At 44.1% G+C, this 19296-nt stretch overlaps 1 protein-coding gene across 2 annotated transcripts; it reads right to left on the bottom strand.

Moving 5' to 3' along the window:
- Positions 1-6028: 6028 nt before the first annotated feature.
- LOC123127778 (UDP-N-acetylglucosamine transporter UGNT1) lies at positions 6029-12085 on the bottom strand. Of its 2 annotated transcripts, XM_044547616.1 has the most exons (10): positions 11602-12085; positions 9156-9232; positions 8529-8687; positions 8283-8416; positions 7757-7887; positions 7629-7673; positions 7446-7543; positions 6544-6651; positions 6407-6463; positions 6029-6322 (listed from the first exon to the last, which is right to left on the bottom strand). In XM_044547616.1, the coding sequence occupies exons 1-10, from the start codon at positions 11738-11740 to the stop codon at positions 6248-6250; spliced, it is 1023 nt and encodes a 340-aa protein (XP_044403551.1). In that variant the 5' UTR covers positions 11741-12085; the 3' UTR covers positions 6029-6247. The 2 variants fall into 2 exon arrangements, with proteins under 2 accessions (XP_044403551.1, XP_044403552.1); XM_044547617.1 differs by lacking the exon at positions 11602-12085 and having other exon boundaries at positions 8283-8412.
- Positions 12086-19296: the final 7211 nt, after the last annotated feature.

The raw sequence follows: 19296 nt of genomic DNA on the forward strand, positions 1-19296 counted from the left end.
CTCCCGTGTGCTGAAAGTGCATTATAAGCAATTAGGTAGTTGTAATATCGGCAATAACTTGGCACCAGTTAGAATGACACATTGGTTAAACTTGTGCATTTTGATATACTCCCTCCGTTTCATAATATAAGACGTTTTTTGACACTACACTAGTATCAAAAAACGTCCTATATTATAGGACGGAGGGAGTACTACATTTCAAATTATTTGAAGTTCTAGCTTTTCCCTAAGTCAAATTTAGTTGCAGATGTGAGAAAGGTCAGTATCTCTCTGTTTGTGTTCTTAAATCGCGAATTGGGTGATGCGCATTTCATCAAGTATGAACACATCTCATTTCAAATTCTCTATATTATTTGACCAAATCTACAACACATATGCTTATATGTACAGCAATGATATTTTTATAGACTCGGTCCGGCTTAAGAATGTTTGATTTAGGACAAAACTAGAATGTCATATAATTTGAAACTTGTTAGATGTGTATACCCCTTTTCGGTTAATCCCCATTGTATAAGGGGTCTCTTACACTTTACCACACACTTGTATATGTATTGGCCATTGGCCCTTCTGATAATACAGTTGATATTCATCCAACATGGTATTAAATGTTATGTTCCCCTCTCTCCCGCACGCTGCAACTCCGTGCTAGCTCCTCCCCGATCTTGCCCTCCGGCTGCCGCTGCTCTCTCTCGTCGTGGAGCCTGTCGCCCTTGGCCCGTCTCCTGCCCGGCTCGCCCTAGGCTTCCCCCGGCTTCCCCGTCTCGTCTGCTGCCAGGATCGGCCCGGTCGCCGGTGTTTCCTAACCGGCCGGCCGCCCCTGCACCAAGCTGAGCTCGGTCCCGGTCACCGCGGATCCGGCAGTCTTCGCCGCGGATCGGGCCTCCCCGACCCCCACCAACCCCGTCCTGTCCGCTGCTCCCTGCGGGCTGGTCGCCGCCGCATGGTTCCTTCGCTCCAGCCGGGGCCAGCTCCTCGGGGCCAGCCCGTCCCGCGCCTGTATCCTGCTCGGCCGGGTGCTCCTGCCTCGCTCGCTCTGGCTGGGCCTTGGGCCTTGTTCCCTGTCGCTCGTACGTGAGGGCTCGCGCTTCTGCCGCTTCCTCGATCCAGATCAAATCTTGAGCAGTTGACTCCAAACAAAAACAGCAAGTTTGCCATGTCCTCTTCGGGCTATGTTGCTGTTCCTCGCTGTTCGGTGATCTTCGATGGCACCAACTATGCTGAGTTTGTGGGCTTCATGCGCATTCATATGCGTGGCCTTTTTCTGTGGGGTGTTCTCTCTGGCAAGGTCCCTTGTCCGCCATGCCCGGTTGCGCCAGTGGCCCCAATCCCACCAGTGCAGCCGGTCCTTGTTGCTGATGCTTCTCAGGCTGACCGGGATGCTGCCAAGGCTCTGGATGATGTTGCGGTTGATGCTTATGATCAGCAGGTATCTTCTTATTCCGATGCTCTCTCTGTGTACCGAGATGATCTGTCTGCTTACACTCAGTGGTGCAATGATGATGCTCGAGCTGCTGTTGTTCTCACTGTGAGTGTTCTCCCTCAATTTGCCTCCGAGTTCATGGGACTTGGCACAGTTGCAGCGATGTGGTCTTATCTTTGTCAGCGCTATCAGCCCTCTGGTGATGCTCTCTATCTCTCTGTGGTGCGTCAGGAGCATGCCCTTCAGCAAGGTGATTCCTCTGTTGATGAGTTCTATACACAGTGCTCTGCCATCTGGCGTCAGCTTGACTCTCTTCAGACAATTGTTTGCGGCACCTGTCGTTGCTGTCAGACTACTCGGTCTGATCTGGAGTTTCAGCGGGTCCATGAGTTCTTATCTCGTCTCCGCTCTGAGTTTGAGCCCAGACGTGCTCACTTACTTGCTCGTGGTCGTGTTCCAATCTCGGGGGTGCTTGCTGAGCTTCGTGCTGAGGAGACCCGCCTTCGCTCTGCTGGTTTGCTGGTGGTCCCGTCTGTGTTGGCTGTTCGGGCTCCTGTGTCGTCTGCTCGGCTCACCGCTCCACCGCTCCTCCCCACACCTTCAGGGGGTGAGTCGCCCTGCTTATTCTGAGCAGGCCCGGTCGCGCCGTGACACCTTCTGTGGCTACTGCTCTTGGCCCGGTCACCCAGAGTCTGATTGCCGTGAGAAGAAGCGAGACCAGCGGCACTCCTCTTTCAGTGGGACTCCTGTGTCTTCCTCGACTCCGTCACTCACTGACCAGAACATTGTTCGCCTCAAGCGTCTTCTTGCTTCCTCGGGCTCCTCATTGACTGGCTCCGCTGCTGCTGTGACTGTATCCCCCTCCTCACCATCACCGGTATCTACACAGCCAGGTACATCCTCGTGGGTTCTAGATTCTGGAGCTTCCTTTCATATGTCTTCTGATTCTTCCGCGTTGTCTTCTCTTCGACCTCTCGATTCGCCTATTAATATTCTTACTGCCGATGGCACATCTCTTTCTGTTGCTAGTCGTGGTATTCTTTCCACTCCGTCCTTTTCTGTTCCGAGTGTTTCTCATGTTCCTCGTCTTACCATGAATCTTTTTTCCGCTGCCCAACTTACTGATTCTGATTGTCGTGTCATTCTTGATATCGACTCTTGCTCCATTCAGGATCGTCGCACCAAGGCTTTGGTTGGTGCTGGCCCTCGGCGCCGTGAGTCAGAGAGCCTTTGGGAGGTTGACTGGTTTTGTGTTCCTTCCGCTGCCATCACTTCTGCCAGCTCCCATGATCTTGCTGCATCTTCGTCTGCGTCCTTCCAGCAGTGGCATTATCGCCTTGGTCACATCTGTGGCTCTCGCTTGTCTTATTTAGTTCGCCAGGGCCTCTTAGGGTCTGTATCTAGAGATGTGTCCTTACATTGTAATGGTTGCAGACTTGGCAAACAGACTCAGTTACCTTATCCTACTAGTGAGTCAGTATCTCAGCATCCGTTTGACTTAGTTCATTCTGATGTCTGGGGTCCTGCTCCCTTTGATTCAAAAGGTGTTCATCGCTACTATGTTTTGTTTATTGATGATTTCTCTCGGTACACTTGGCTCTACTTCATGAAATCTCGTAGCGATGTTCTCTCTATATACAAACGTTTTGCTGCCATGGTTCACACTCAGTTTGCCACGTCCATTCGTACTTTTCGTGCTGACTCCGCTGGGAGTATATCTCTCAGTTGTTGCGTGGCTTTCTAGCAGAATAGGGTACCCTTGCTCAGTTCTCATGTCCTGGGGCTCATGCTCAGAATGGCGTTGCCGAACGCAAGCATCATCATTTGCTTGAGACGACTCGTGCGCTCATGATTGCTGCTTCCCTTCCACCCCATTTTTGGGCGAGACTGTTTCAGCATCCGCCTATCTCAACAACATTCAGCCATCGACTGCTCTTCAGGGTGGTATTCCTATGGAGTGTCTCACTGGTCGCTCTCCTGACTACTCAGCTCTTCGTATGTTTGGATGTGTGTGCTATGTTCTTCTTGCCCCCCGAGAACGCACCAAACTGACTGCTCAGTCAGTTGAGTGTGTTTTCCTTGGCTACAGTGATGAGCACAAGGGCTATCGATGTTGGGATCCTGTAGGTCGTCGCTTGCGCATCTCGCTTGATGTGACTTTTGACGAGTCTCGTTCTTACTACCCACGTTCTTCTTCTTCGAGTTTCTCTGTCGACGACCTTTCCTTCCTTCTCCTTCCCGATACGCCTCGCTACGTGCCTCTTGTGTCACCTCTTCCTCCGGCACCTCTCATTCCTTCTCATTCACCATCGACCTCGTCTTCTCCTTCTTCCTCCTCCACCTCTCCACCATCTTCTCCAGTCCGTCGTCCTCTCTCCCCGTTTCCTCTCCACTATACTCGTCGCTCTCGTACTGACGATGTCTTCTCTGACGAGCCTTCCACCTCTGCTGCACCTCCCACGCCTCCCCCGGTTCACAACCTCCGTGCTCGGCCTCGCCCCCCGCCTAATCGCTACTCTCCTGATTGGTACGATCTCTCTGTTATTGCTGAGCCCACTTCCTATCGGATTGCCATGAATCAGCCTAAATGAAAACTTGCGATGGCCGAAGAGCTTGCTGCTCTTGAGCGCTCTGGCACATGGGATCTAGTTCCCCTTCCTTCTGGTGTCCGTCCCATCACCTGCAAGTGGGTCTACAAAATTAAGACTTGCTTCGATGGTTCTCTCGAGCGCTACAAAGCTCGTCTTGTGACCCGTGGTTTTCAGCAGGAGCAGGGGCGCAACTATGAAGAGACATTCGCTCATGTGGCCCACATGACCACTATCCGCACTCTTCTTGATGTGGCTTCTGTTCGTCAGTGGTCCATCTCTCAACTTGATGTTCAGAACGCTTTTCTCAATGGTGAGTTGCGTGAGGAGGTTTATATGCAGCCACCACCGGGGTACTATGCTCCTGATGGTATGGTCTGTAGACTTCGTCGCTCCCTATATGGTCTCGAACAGGCCCCTCACGCCTGGTTTGAGCGCTTTGCCACTGTGGTGACTGCTGCTGGTTTCTTGCCCAGTAATCATGATCCAGCGTTGTTTGTTCACACGTCTCCTCGTGGTCGGACTCTTCTCCTTCTCTATGTTGATGACATGATCATCACTGGTGATGACTCTGATTACATTGCCTTTGTTAAGGCTCGTCTTCGTGACCAGTTTCTCATGACTGATCTTGGTCCACTTCGCTATTTTCTTGTGATTGAGATCTCTTCGACCTCTGATGGCTTCTACATCTCCCAAGAAAAATATATTCAGGATCTTCTTGCTCGCGCTGCTCTTGGTGATGAGCGCACTGTTGTCACTCCCATGGAGCTCAACGTTCAGCTTCGTGCCTCTGATGGTGCCCCTCTCCCTAATCCCACTCGCTATCGTCACCTTGTTGGCAATCTTGTCTATCTTGCTGTTACGCGTCCTGACATCTCCTATCATGTTCACATTCTGAGTCAGTTCGTTTCAGCCCCCACCTCTGTCCATTATAGTCATCTCCTCCGTGTCCTACGATATCTTCGTGGCACGATCTCTCAGCGCCTTTTCTTTCCCCGCTCCAGCTCTCTTGAGCTGCAGGCCTACTCTGATGCTACCTGGGCTAGTGATCCTTCTGATCGACGCTCACTGTCTGCTTATTGTGTCTTTCTTGGTGGCTCTCTTATTGCCTGGAAGACAAAGAAACAGACTGCCGTTTCTCGCTCGAGTACAGAGGCTGAGTTGCGAGCCATGGCTATGCTGACGGCTGAGGTGATCTGGTTACGATGGCTACTTGAGGATTTTGGTGTGTCTGCTACTACATCGACTCCTTTATTGTCAGACAGTACTGGTGCTATCAGTATTGCGCGTGACCCGGTGAAGCAAGCACATCGGTATGGATACCCACTTTGTGTGTGCTGCTGTGCAGGATCAGACTCTCGCTCTTCACTATGTGCCCTCTGAGTTACAGTTGGCATACTTCTTCACGAAGGCACAGACTCGAGCGCAGCATAGTTTTCTTCTCTCCAAACTCAGTGTTGTCGACCCACCATGAGTTTGAGGGGGGGTGTTAGATGTGTATACCCCTTTTCGGTTAATCCCCATTGTATAAGGGGTCTCTTGCACTTTACCACACACTTGTATATGTATTGGCCCTTGGCCCTCCTGAGAATAGAGTTGCTATTCATCCAACAAAACTAAGGCCCTGTTTTGATTGAGTGTAAAATTAGTGTGCTCTCCAGTATTTAACTCAAGTTTGAACTAAATACCAGGCAGCACACGAAAAAATATATCCAATCCAAACAGGGCCAAAGAGGGTAATATTTTGCACCAACGCTGAGACAATAGCCTCTTGCTAGGTGATATATTGGAAATTTTCTGTTGCATTTTGGAGCCTGGTTTCTAGTGAGACAATATATTTTCGAAAAAATCAAAAATAAATTCTAAAAGTCACAAAAAATAGAAAAAAATCGACACATCTATTACTTGATTATAGTGGCTGTGGACCTTATATTTTGGATGGATGGGGCGGCTGAAATCTTGTTGTGATCTATTTCAGACAAATACGGAGATGTGAACAGACAAAACGATGGTACAGAGATGCTGAAATCTTGTTGTATTCTATATTTCCTTGGCCAAACAATGGCAGTTCATTCATGTTCTACCCAGGAGAATTGGAGTTTATAAATGTACACCCAGGAAAACCTACAAAATTTTCTCTCCCGTATGCAGGAGCAAACAGCATGATGAACGCTACTTTGGTTAAGCCATACTGCCCATATCAATATCTACTTTCCTTTGGTCCCTTAAAGATCAGTATCTATTTTCCTTTGATCTTGCAGTAGGCATACATGCCTGAGCCAACGAAGCCAAGCCCTTGGCCGATGACATTAAGCTGCCATGAGAAAGAAAATTAAGTCAGTGTTCAGGAAAGGAAATTGAAGAGCTAATTGTGGCCGAGCAACAAGCTTAAACTCACCAGATCAAAAGGAAGCCCGCCGAAGAGTACCCAGCCAAGTCCAACAGTGAAGAAATCCTGCAGAAATAGCATCATGAAGAAGATTTCAAAATACTACGCATGTTGAGTCACGTGGAGGAATTGGATGGAGACCATACCTTCAAATTGCCACACATTGACTGTGTAAGTGCAGAATTCAGGATTGTATTCCAGAAGATGGTGTAGTTCAATAGAAATGCTAGTACACATGAAAATAGCAGCACCACCTACAAATGGAATTACGTCAAAATGATTGATACCTATGGGCCCTAGCTATCCCAGGAAAAATAAATTATGAGGCTTAAAAAATTAACATACAATATAAACACATAAAGCAATCCCAAGACCTTCATGTCAACTATAACATAAATAAATACTCCCCCTGTTCACTTTTATAAGACCTTGAAGACATTTCAGACAATGTGCAAAACGGCCCATTTTGACTTGTCTAAAACGACTTACAAAAGTGAACGGAGGGAGTATGATTTTTTTTCCCTTGCTTTCAAGAGTAATTAGAAGCATCCACAAAACATTAACTGCAATGAACTAGGCATACTATAGAGATAAGTCAGGAGTAAGATTAATCAGCAACCAAGAAGATTTAAGAACCTATAATAATCAACCAGAAATCAAGAACAGTGGACTAAAACATGGTAATATGTGAATATAATAGTGCAAGGGTTTCACTGGCTCGAGTGAAACAGTGTGTATGATCCGAACTATTTTCTAGGATTGGGTCAGTAACTCAGTACGTTATTGGGTAAGATCACAGAAATGGTAGGAAGGAACAAAATAATGCCTCACGAGCTAGTGTGTCAGTCAAAGCTCGACCCTCAACACCAACTGGTTAGTTGCGAACAAATATACAGAGATTCAAGCATCTCCAGTGAAGTCAATAAACAGGCAACAAGATTGTGTTTTTGTTAGTAAAAAATTGTGATGCGCATCCCCAAGTACTGCAGTCTTTAGATGCCTCGGATAATCAAATTAGCATTAATTTCAAAATTTAAGTCGCATATACCTGAAAACCAGGGGAATAAAGATAGGGAAATTCAATAGTTTTCTTGAGGTCGCCCTGAATATATGTCAAGAACAGTACTGCAGGTCCACAAACAAGTCCTGAAATCCAGATAAGCAGAATATATATTTAGGACGTGTGAAGTATGAAGTTGAATCTTAGTGGTACAGGTCTTTGAGATGCTACCATTGCACCACATCAGGCCAAAGCTATTCAGCCCACTAGATTTTCCTAAAAGAACAAAACAAGTGTTGATTAGAAATTTTTGCAAGTTTGATTGACATATAATAAGTGGCAAAAAGGAAGGTGCTTACCAATACGATTTATAGTTGCAAGATAAACAGCTGTAGTTATATTGGCGACGAAGACAATGGCATACCCACGAGCATCAAATGATAAGTCTCGAGCCCCAGCAATAAATGCTCCGAATACAATCAAAGCGACACTGATAAACAGTTGGTTAGCAACCAGAAAGAGGAGTATGGCAGATTGAGAAAGCAACTATGTTCTGAAAAATGCAGTATAATGAAACACAAGGATCACCATGTTGCAAGCTACAACCATACTGTCCACTAAGTTGACTACATGAATGTGAATTCTGATACCTTATTACAAGGCTTGATAATGATAAGAGCAACAAGCAGATTCGACCACTACTGATGAACTAAAGATATGACAGGCAGTCAAAATAAAATAGAATTAATGAGTTAATATATATGTTTGACTGTGGCTAAGGCAGGAGTTTGTTGCACAAATAGAGGCTCATATTAGCTAGCTAGCACATGTACTTCAATTTTGAGAGTACAAATGCAAAGTAAAGTAACATGCCTGAACATTTACCTGCCAATTATAGGTGGGGTGTGTTTCTGCTTTGCCAAGAAATACTCCATTGTCATTGTAAATGCTACTGTTGTGCGCCTTAGAGTTGTATACATAGGAACATTTACTCCACGCACAGATTCCATTGAAGCTAGCTTTTAGCAAACCATCATGGAAGGTAAGCATCATTCAGAATTCAAAGTAAACAGCAACAATTTCCATATTTGCAGCTCATGGCTGTAATTGTGTGCGAGGGAATAAGCATACCATGTAGAGCAAATAAGACAGCGAAAGCGGTGAAGTGCGCAGCAGTATTCTGAACGGCACAAAGAATAGTGAATCAGAGGGTACTGATGTTTCACTATTTGTGAAAGAAATGATCTTTAACCGTCTCAGAACATAGAGAAGGCACGTTGAGCACACCATCTGCACATGTTAATTAGGTGTCAGAAAGGAAAGACAGGACCAAACATATCATACAGTAACAAATTCAGCCAACAGAGCTGTACAGCTAAAGAAAGTTAGTACATATTACGTAAGTCGCAATACACCGACAACTATATCACTGTAATATTTAACAAGCTGCAATTCATAGCAGGCCCATTGTCTACAGCTCCAATAAGAAAGTGAACATTCTTCAACTAGATGAATTAGAAGTAGAGTATGTAGCTTTTGGAAATCTATCATTACTTTCCAAGACCACAAGCAGGTCACAGATAGTCTAGTACAGTTTTTTTACTGTTGAACGGACAGAACGTGGGCACAAAACATTTATACACTCTGTCGGGTGAATTTACAGTTATTCAGAAAAATAAGGATATGGATGGACTACAATGAGAAGAGGGTATTTAACAATACAGACTGTCCAGAATATGTCCACACAGAATGAAGCACCTGAAGGAGTGTAATGACGTTCGCGCAAGGGAATTTATATGAAGATAGAGCCGCCTTGTTAAACATCACCAGCAAAACTGCACATTGTAAAAAGTATTAGCAAGGGAATTCAAGACTTCCACAACATAAAGAATAGAAACAGAAATGTCATCAGGAAGTTGCTGTGCGGAAACCAGTTTGTAATGCTTCTCAGAAGATAAAAGATAAATAGGAACAATTTCAGAAAAAATCAAGAAATTTTCATTCGCAATTATAATTTGGCAATGATTCTATTATCCACTTTATTATTCTATCTAAATGGCAAGGGATTTTCAAAGTTCTATTTTCTCTGTCCTTTTTTTGTAAGTGGGCCCATCAGAATTTGCTTTCTCTTACCATGACACTACAGCAATTTGGACAGATTTCAGACATACAAGGTTAGAAGATGTATGTGTGTTGTATTAAAAATTCATCTATACATATATATACATATACAAATATAAAAGGACCCAAAGGGCAGATCCAACTATTCTCGGCCATCAATTCATGTCAATCCAACGACCTAGATTGCTTCAATGGCGAGCGCTCAACATGTTTAGCGTGCAATAAATATTATACAGAATATCAATATCAGCACTAATCACATAATTATCATGCAATTAATACCTTACCTAACATCAGCGGTGCAATTAATATTCTACAAAATATCCCACAAAAAATATATTCTACCAAATATGAACGTGAATCGTATGCATTTACTAGTTTTCATCAAAGTCTCCATTCAAGCAGGGTAAAATTCTTCCTCAATACAACAGAAATCCTGTATCCCTGGTAGGTACTATCGAAATGATTCCTACTTGAAGCTCTGCTGAGCAGTTAGATAGAAGTCAACATACCAGCTCCCATCCCAACCCCAAGCACCTCAGTAACAGAAGTAATGCCTGACAGAAACAAACTGCAACTAGTGCTACATCACAAGACCGTACCAGTACCAACATTCTATCTCCAAATTCTTACAGTGCACTGAACGAGCTACCCCATGATGACCAAAGCATGCAATTCATGCCACATAGAACTGCATCTAAAACCAAACAAGAAAAAAGAAGTGGGTTGACGTATCAATGATGACCATGTAGGAGAGCGCGATGGAGGTGCTGCGGCATGTCATCATTGTGGACCCTTGAAGAGAGCAGCAGCGCCACCGCCTCCTAAGAGATTCGCAAAGCCATGACAAGAAAACAAGCAACATACTTTTGTCGGATCCACAAGAGCCAGCACAGTTAGTTGTATAAATTACACCACCAAGTTGATCATGATTATATTTGACATATCCGCCGCTGTGACCTTTACTACAAGCCAAATGTGTCTTTTTCAAGAATACACCATGGAATGGCATATCAATTTCATAGAAGTGGCAAACAAGCCAATTACACAATAAGGAATACAACACTAGATATCTATCAAAGAGATATTCCACGCTAGTGCCTACCCCTAACGGCTATGGAGCGCCTCTAGCTGCGGAACTCGACAAGCCAAATGAGATTGTCTTTACTGAATTGTGTTTCTGAGAGATAGATAGCCCTTCTAGACTCAAATATACATATGTGGCAGTAATAACCAGTTTTTACTAAGTCTAAGCAGCTCTTACTGACGAATACCTACGGTAACACCCACTGAGCGGTATGTACTTTGTGTATAACCTGTGGCAACTGAACTAGCGGTACCAAAATGGTTTCGTGCTAGACACAAGTCAACCAACCAGCACTAACTCCAACCCCCAAGTAGCTGAATAAAGGATGTAACAGCCAACGGAAATAACAAGTTAGCGACGATTAGCAACAATCACCAGGCCCGACCGCATGCTACCCGTTCCCGAACTCACACAGATAACGCGCCAATTCTGCACCACAGCACAACCGCATAGAGAAAGAGAGGCGCAGATCGAGGCACGTACCGGAGCAGGACATGTAACAGAGCGCTGCGATCATCTTACAGCATAATTGTGCAGCAGTGTTTGAGACAGTTAGTCCTTCTAGTTCTAGCACTCAAATACAAATACATAGTAAAAACAACCAGTTTTTACTAATGCTAGACCATCTCCAAGTCTAAGTAGCTCTTGCTGGTGAATACCTACTGAGCAGTATGTACTTTGCCCATATCCCTGTGGCAACCGAAGTAGCAGTACTAAAATGGTTTCATACAAACGCACGGCTGAGTTAGCTAGACACGAGTCAACCAGCCAGCACTAACTCCAACCCCAAGTAGCTGAATAACGGCCAACGGAAGCAACGAGTTGGCGACGATTAGCAGCAAATCACAAGGGCCGACCGCACGCTGCCTGTTCCCGACCTCACGCAAAACGAGCCACCCGTCCGCCGCCGTGAACGGAATCACACAGACAAGGCGCCAATTCGACGCCACACCACAGACGCGCAGAGAAAGAGAGGGCGCGGATCGAGGCGCGTACCGGAGCAGGACATGTAGGAGAGCGCGGCGACGGCGCCGCGGCGGGTCATGGCGGAGCCCTTGAAGAGCGCGGCCTCGCCGTCGCCCTTCCCCGGCTCGGCGGATACCGGCAGCAGCACCCCTCCTGCGTTCTTGGCCATCTCCCCTCCCGGATCTCCGCCCGCGATCGACCACGCCGAGGAGCAGCGGGAGGAAGGATATTTGTGGCGATGCGCGGAAGGGGAAAACGGCCGTTTGGGAGCGAGCAGGACTCGTCTCTGCTTTTGGCCCGATCGGACGTGGCCTCGGCGACTCGGCCGCGCCTAGGAAGGGGGAAACTTCTGCCCGACCGGCCGCGCCTGCGACTGCCTGTCAGCGGCGTTGGCCAGCGCGGCGGCCGCCCTTTTATAAGCCGGGATGCCCGCTGGTGATTACTCGCTGCTTTGCCTTGTGGCGCGTCGTTGTTGGTCACGTCTGGGATGAGATCGAGCGCACCCGGCACAGCGCAGCTCCAACGTGGGGGGGGGGGGGGGGGGGGGGGTATCTCAAGTGCTGGGATGTCACCAGGCACATGCCACTAGCGCGCCCGGCGATCGGTCCGTCGATTAAAGAAACAAATCTCCGCGGGCCGGATATGGTGGCGTTATGTGTCACGATTCGATGGGCTGCGTGCGTTAAAGGTGGGGGAACAAAAGATTTGTGTTACTAAAATGGAAGAATTGCTCCTGGTAGTGCGCTGCGTAGGTCTGGTCCGAGGAACCGAATCTCTGGTCTACAACCCGACCGGGGTAGTAGTTCTATGTTTGGTGTCAATTAAAAACTTGAGGATCTGATTCTGATTTTGGTGTGTATTTGCTTCTTTCCTTATTCACGCATTCCAAGGAAAATCTTAAACGGCAAGGTGTATAATTTTGGCGTGTATTTAAGCATTTAAGTGTTGCCTTTTTTTTCTTACGGAAAATTTTAAGTGTTACATGGATAGGCCCGATATACGTCCTCGTACATCCTCGTGTTTTAAGCATGTACTCCCTCCGTTCTAAATTACTCGTCGTAGAAATGGATGTATCTAGAACTAAAATACATCTAGATACATCCATTTTTGTGACGAGTAATTCAGAACGGAGGGAGTATAAGTGATCCCTAAAAAAAGCATGTATAAGTGATGCTAGTCACTTTTATCTTAAAGCATTTTTCAAAATAAGCAATTTCTAATGGTTGTGGTATTCTTTTTTAGCTTCAAAAAACTTTTTGATGATGGTAGTGGTGGTGGTTGTTCAAGAGTTCTCGCGGTACACTCGAGAAAATCACATCACCAATACAACCCGAAGGAATGTGCAACAATGCCGGTACAAAGTTTATGAAGACAACCTTCTCTGACTAATATGTGTGTTGCTCTGTTGGCACAACGTTTAACCCATTTGATTTTATGCTCACTCATGATAGGTTAGCAGTTCCTTGATCTCTTCTATGATAGGGCCATACCTCGACCGGTCCAGCTCCTGTGGCATCAGGTTTGTGCCCACGTCTTGGTTGTGTGTCTCAAGCAAGAGTCGATGAGCTACCACGTCCATGGCGAGTTGTACTACTCGCCGGCAAGCAAGCAACTCGTTTAGCTCGGTTTTCGTAGCAGATGGGGTGAGGGTGGGGGATGACATGTTCTAGCCAAGAACTTGCCATAATGGTCACGCACGGCCGCTCCGCCGCCACCATAGCCATCTACCTTTATAGCAGCCCGTCTGCATTTGGCTTCAGCCAACACACCATTGGAAGGCGTCATCTCTCGATTGATGTAGGATACCCAGTCAACTAGCCCGTGAGCCCCTTCCTCTCGTCCACAAACAACGCAAAACACTTTGTGGTTGATGTGACGACAGTGCAATTCCGCTTCCAGAGCCAAGTCATTTTGCACTATGCGCCAAACACATATCATTTCTTTGTTTGGAACATCAAGGGCCCACAACTCTTGCCATCCTCGATGTGAAGCCACATAAGATAAGATCTCTGGTATTCCCGCCTTGTGACTGTTCAGCTCCATTTTCAAATGATAGGCCAATCCAAGTGTATAAGTTCCACTCTTTGTGTAATTTCACACCACATAATCCTCTCTGTTTGAGCCGCCAAACACCACTTGCTTTATATCTAAGACATCACTATTGTAGAAGACCCATTGAGGTTTTGGCATATCCTAGTCCTCACAAATCGCTGATGGTGTTGACATTCAGGTTTTCCCTGGCTCCCATCGGTCTTCTTGATCCCTATCTTGGAATCCAATTACCGGACTGCCCCTCAATATTTGCCTCATACCCTATTCTTCAGATGAATTCTTCTTCCATCAGAGCATGCCCAAACATACCCAAAGAAAGGCGACTAAGTCATCTTAGTTTGTGAACAATGACCCAGGTGCATAAACAGGTGCTTCACCACCACATATGGAAATTATTTCCTTTGCTTGACATGAAGGCCTATCCAGAAAAATTGTCAGCATACGGATGTGGTTCTGATCCCTCTGATGATGCTAGAAGTCGTTTTGGAAGTGAAGAAAAAGAAAATTAGGCTTGTGATACACCTTCCTTTACCTACTTCTAGATTAGAATAATTAAGTAGAGAAATCAAATCGGTAGTTGTTAGGATGAATAAGACGTGGGAAAGATATTCAATCTTTGAGCGGATTTATACTTTGCCATGTGGAAGAACCACTCCTCGGGGCAGTAGCCTGATACGTCCATTTTGCATCATGTTTACCTGCTGTTATTTATAATGTTTTTATGCATGATAATGCTTTTTGGAGTAATTCTAATGCCTTTTCTCTCATAATATGCAAAGTTCACACAAAGAGGGAGAATTCCAGCAGCTGGAAATTTGGACCTGAAAAAGCTACGTCAAGCTACCTATTCTGCACAACTCCAAATGAGCTAAAATTCACGAGGAAATTTTTGTAGAATATATAAGAAATACTGGAGCAAATAACTACTGGAGGGGGGCCACCTGGTGAGCACAAGACACCAGGGCGCGCCAGGCCCCCAAGCGCGCCCTGGTGAGTTGCGCTCAGCCCAGCCCACCTCTAGTGCCCATCTTCTGGTATATAAGTCATTTTGACCTAGAAAGAATAAGGAGAGGGACTTTCGGGACGAAGCGCCGCCGTCTCGAGGCAGAACTTGGGCAGGAGCACTTTTGCCCTCCGAGGGAACTTCCCTCCTGGAGGGGGAAATCATCATCATCATCATCATCACCAACAACTCTCCCATCTTGGGAAGGGCAATCTCCATCAACATCTTCAACAACACCATCTCCTCTCAAACCCTAGTTCATATCTTGTGTTCAATCTTTGTACCGGAACCTCAGATTGGTACTTGTGGGTGACTAGTAGTGTTGATTACATCTTGTAGTTGATTACTATATGATTTATTTGGTGGAAGATTATATATTCAGATCCATTATGCTATTTAATACCCCTCTGATCATGAACATGTTTATCACTTGTGAGTGGTTACTTTTATTCTTGAGGTCACGGGAGAAATCATGTTGCAAGTAATCGTGTGAATTTAATATGTGTTTGATATTTTGATAATATGTATGTTGTGATTCCCTTAGTGGTGTCATGTGAACGTCGACTATATGACACTTCACCATATTTGGGCCTAAGGGAATGCATTGTGGAGTAGTTATTAAATGATGGGTTGCGAGAGTGACAGAAGCTTAAACCCTAATTTATGCGCTATTCCGTAAGGGATCGATTGGATCCAAAAGTTTAATGCTATGGTTAGAATTTATTCTTAATACTTTTCTCGTAGTTGCAGATACTTGCGAGGGGGTTAATCATAAGTAGTAGGTTTGTTCAAGTAAGAACAACACCTAAGCACCGGTCCACCCACATATCAAATTATTAAAGTAGTGAACACAAATCAAACCAACATGATGAAAGTGACTAGATGAAATTCCCGTGTATATTCTTCAAAATATAATCTTATCAACTCTCAAAATGATATAAGTGAAGCATGAGAGTGTATGTATTTCTTTAAAATATAACCACCGCCGTGCTAAAAAAGATATAAGTGAAGCACTAGAGCAACTGCCTAACTCAAAAGATTTAAGTGAAGCACATACTCTCTAACAAATCATGATAAGCGTGTGGCTCTCTCAAATATGTGTGTTCAATAGAGATGATTGTGATAAACTAAAAAGCAAACAAAGCAAAGACTCACATAATACACGATGCTCCAAGCAAAACTCATGATATGTGACGAATAAAAATATAGCTCTAAGTAAAATTACCGATAGTTGGTTGAAGAAAGAGGGGATGTGTTTCAGGGCATCAAGCTTAGTCGCTTGAGAGTCCTAGAATACTACCTTGGGGTGTCTCAAGCATCCCCAAGCTTAGACTCTTACCACTTGTTATTCCTAGAGGGCCCGAACCTGAGGAGCCCCTTTGTGTGAACTCTTTTCTGGCACTTTTGGCTACGTTCGCCATCCTACCGAGGGCACTCTCAGTAGGCAGGTACTCCAACATCCTTTATATGAGTAATTATTTTCTCCGATCCTAAATAAGGGGTGTGCATGGTGCTTCACCCTACCAAGACAAACCAAAAATCACCAATCATGCTAATGTCTACTCACTCATCTTATCTCCGGTTACAATAGGCCTTGGTTTAGGAGAAAAGTGAGAGAAAGTTATATGCCCTCTTTTGGGAGATAGAGGTTGTTTAGTTTTGGTTATAGCAAAACTGCTGTCAACTAAGGCCCTGTTTGATAGCAGAGTATTTTTTAAGTTTTTCGATAATACTATGGTTTTTGAGATTATCATAATTTTATTTACAATGAGCTGTTTTATTGCCTCTAAAAACTGTGGTTTAATTACTACAAACCAAACTATAGTTTTTTCTCTGCACAAAAAAAAGAACCTCGGACCTCTTTTTAAAAAAACTGAGCAACCGAAGAGACGGGACCGGCGTCATTATCTTCTTTCCCGTTGTGCTCAACAACTCGGTTCTTGCTATCTTCAAAGGACGGATCCTTATTTCCTCCTACTCCTACTAGTTCTCATTATCCATGAGCTAATTACTCCGCCGTGGTTGCTGCTGCTAATCACCATTAGTCTAACCAATCCATATATTCTAGTACTCCACCACGGTGGTACTTCCATCCACTATTTTTCGTCTACTGCTGTTCGTTCTTGTTGCCGAACTCATTGCTATCTGCATGTGCCTCCGGTGAAGGAGACTTCATTGTGTTTTGTGGTGTAGCCAAACAGGCCCTCTGTATAGTGAGTACTCTGAAAAAACGTTGTTATATTAAAATCATGGTATTTTGTACCTACAGGTTAAATCTCTACTTATAATAATAAATGGACTATTGCTTTTGACGGTACGTCACAAAAGTTGCCCTCAAAGTAGTCATAAATTACTCACTATGCCATCTATAAGTGAAGAAAAACGATTCGTTTTTATTTCAAAGTCGCACCCCGGATTCATTGTTCTCATATACTAATACACTTACATAACATGAGCACCTGAGGAGCGCAATGCCTAGGACCTCCGCCCTCGAGGGCGACCAAAGGTTCCATACCTGGTTTTTACCCCCTTTTTTATCTCCTTTTTTCTCTTCATCTCCTACACGCGGTTATGGGTTGGCCCATTTGCAGGCCGTAGCACCCCCTGTTTCTATTTATTTATTTATTTGCTTTTTACTTTCTCATTTCTGTTTTAGTTCTTCCTACTTTAAATTAATTTGGGATCTCGAACCAAATTTCAAAGTGAGTTTTAAAAAATATTGAGAAATCATAAACTGTTTGCGAATTCAAAAAACATTTGGAAAATTATAAAATGATCATTATTTCAAAAAAATGTTCGCACATTATAAATTTTTTCACAATTTCAAATAAATGTTCATGAAATAGAGAATGTTCATGATTTTTAAAAAAGATACAGTATTCAAAACACTTTTGGGAATATTAAAAAAATGTCCAGGAAATTTTAGAATATGTTCACAAAAATTAAAACAGATCCATAAATAATGAACAAAACGGACCGTCGCTTACGTAGAGGTTTCATTAGGGGATCTGAAGAGGTCGTCTTATGATTTTATTTAGTCCCTCGAATCGGGTAAAAAAGGTTTCCGTGTCTTGTACAACTTTGAGCCCACAAAAAATTGACACAACTTCCTATGGGTTAATTTTTGTAAGCTATATAAAATGACTAAATTTCTATTTTGCCTGCATACATAGCTACGTTTATTCTGGTACCACAATATTGATTATAATAAACATGGCTACACTAGGTCAAGGCGAGACACATCATTCATCAGTCTAGTTCAGACAGGGTCCATCAATGCAGTTTGCTCAGCCAAAAAAATATTTCGTTATGTCGCGTTAGGAAATCAAGTCGTGATAAGACCATCGCATTTTTAGTTTCTGAAGTGACTTTTTAAAAGTCTCGTATCTCGTCATGACATGACTTAAACATAGTTTGTGAAATGACATTTTAAAAGTCCTTATCTCATTCTGGCATTTGATCCAGACTTTTTCTCTGCATCATCTAATAATTTTCTCCCGTTGCAACACACGGGCATATTTGCTAGTTACTCTAGTTTTTGATACTTTGTTTCTTTATAGTACTTTGCTAAGCACAAATCGGCTAAAAAACTGAAGCAGAAAGTTTAGTTTTGGCTAGTTCTACATGATAAAACCAATACGAGTAGTCCTCTGCAAAGGGAAAAAAACATGCACCTTCTGCATCTCCTTTGGGACAACCCCATTCTCCATCTCTCGGACTGCCCTTCTGCAGAACAATGTGGAATATTTTCTGACCCTTAATAAACAGAGGCATCTCTCATATTGATGAAATTTACAATCTCAACTTCCTCAAGCCCCCTTTTCCAATGGAAATCATCATTCTTGCAATCTGGAGGATCTGGAAAACTAGAAACGGTCTCATTTTTCAGAATGAAAAACCTTCTTTGGATGGTGTTGGAAGCACAGGGTAGAAGTAGATATTACCATGGTCCTCTGCGCAAATTACCTCTTTCCGAATGGCTTCAGCACTCCATAATGCTCCCTTTTTACCACAAGTATTTCCTTGTAGCTTCTTAGCTTTTTCCAGATGTGCATGAAACTTTTTTTTTACTTGATACAAAATTGCAGTAGCAAACTCTTTACTGTTTTGGGGTAAACAAAATTAGCAGAACCTTGCCACACCTTGTCTACTAAGTTGTCAAAAGCCACAAATAGCTCGGTGAAATTGGTGGCTGTAACCGTGGCAAGATTTGAGTCTACGGCATGTGAAGCGACCTAAGAAAGTGTGGCATGCCATAATTGTGGCAATGACACAAACAATAGCCATAGACAGTAGTCACACTTGTATGGCAAAGTTTAACCCTGAAAATGTGTTTAATGGCATGGTAGAGTAAGAGGCTGTGAAGTGCAGGAAGGTATGGCTGAAAAGACAGTAACAAGATGAGAGTACTCAAAACTTGTAGCGTCAACGTCAAATCATGTTTCCAGATCATTAGGGCATAAAAGATCTTCAATCAAGATGATATCTTGATTATGAGTCACGATAATAAAATGAAGATGGAAAATGACATCTAAAATTCATGGGAAATTTGGAGGTTTGCCACATGGAGTGATAGATATCTAAACTAGCCAAAAATTATCTAGTGCTGAACTCTAGGGTGCAGTCGCCATCAGATTTGTGTACAGCTGCGACTAATAGGATGCAAAAAA

This window comes from Triticum aestivum, chromosome 6A (genome assembly GCF_018294505.1).
Source record: "Triticum aestivum cultivar Chinese Spring chromosome 6A, IWGSC CS RefSeq v2.1, whole genome shotgun sequence".
Lineage (NCBI taxonomy): Eukaryota > Viridiplantae > Streptophyta > Magnoliopsida > Poales > Poaceae > Triticum > Triticum aestivum.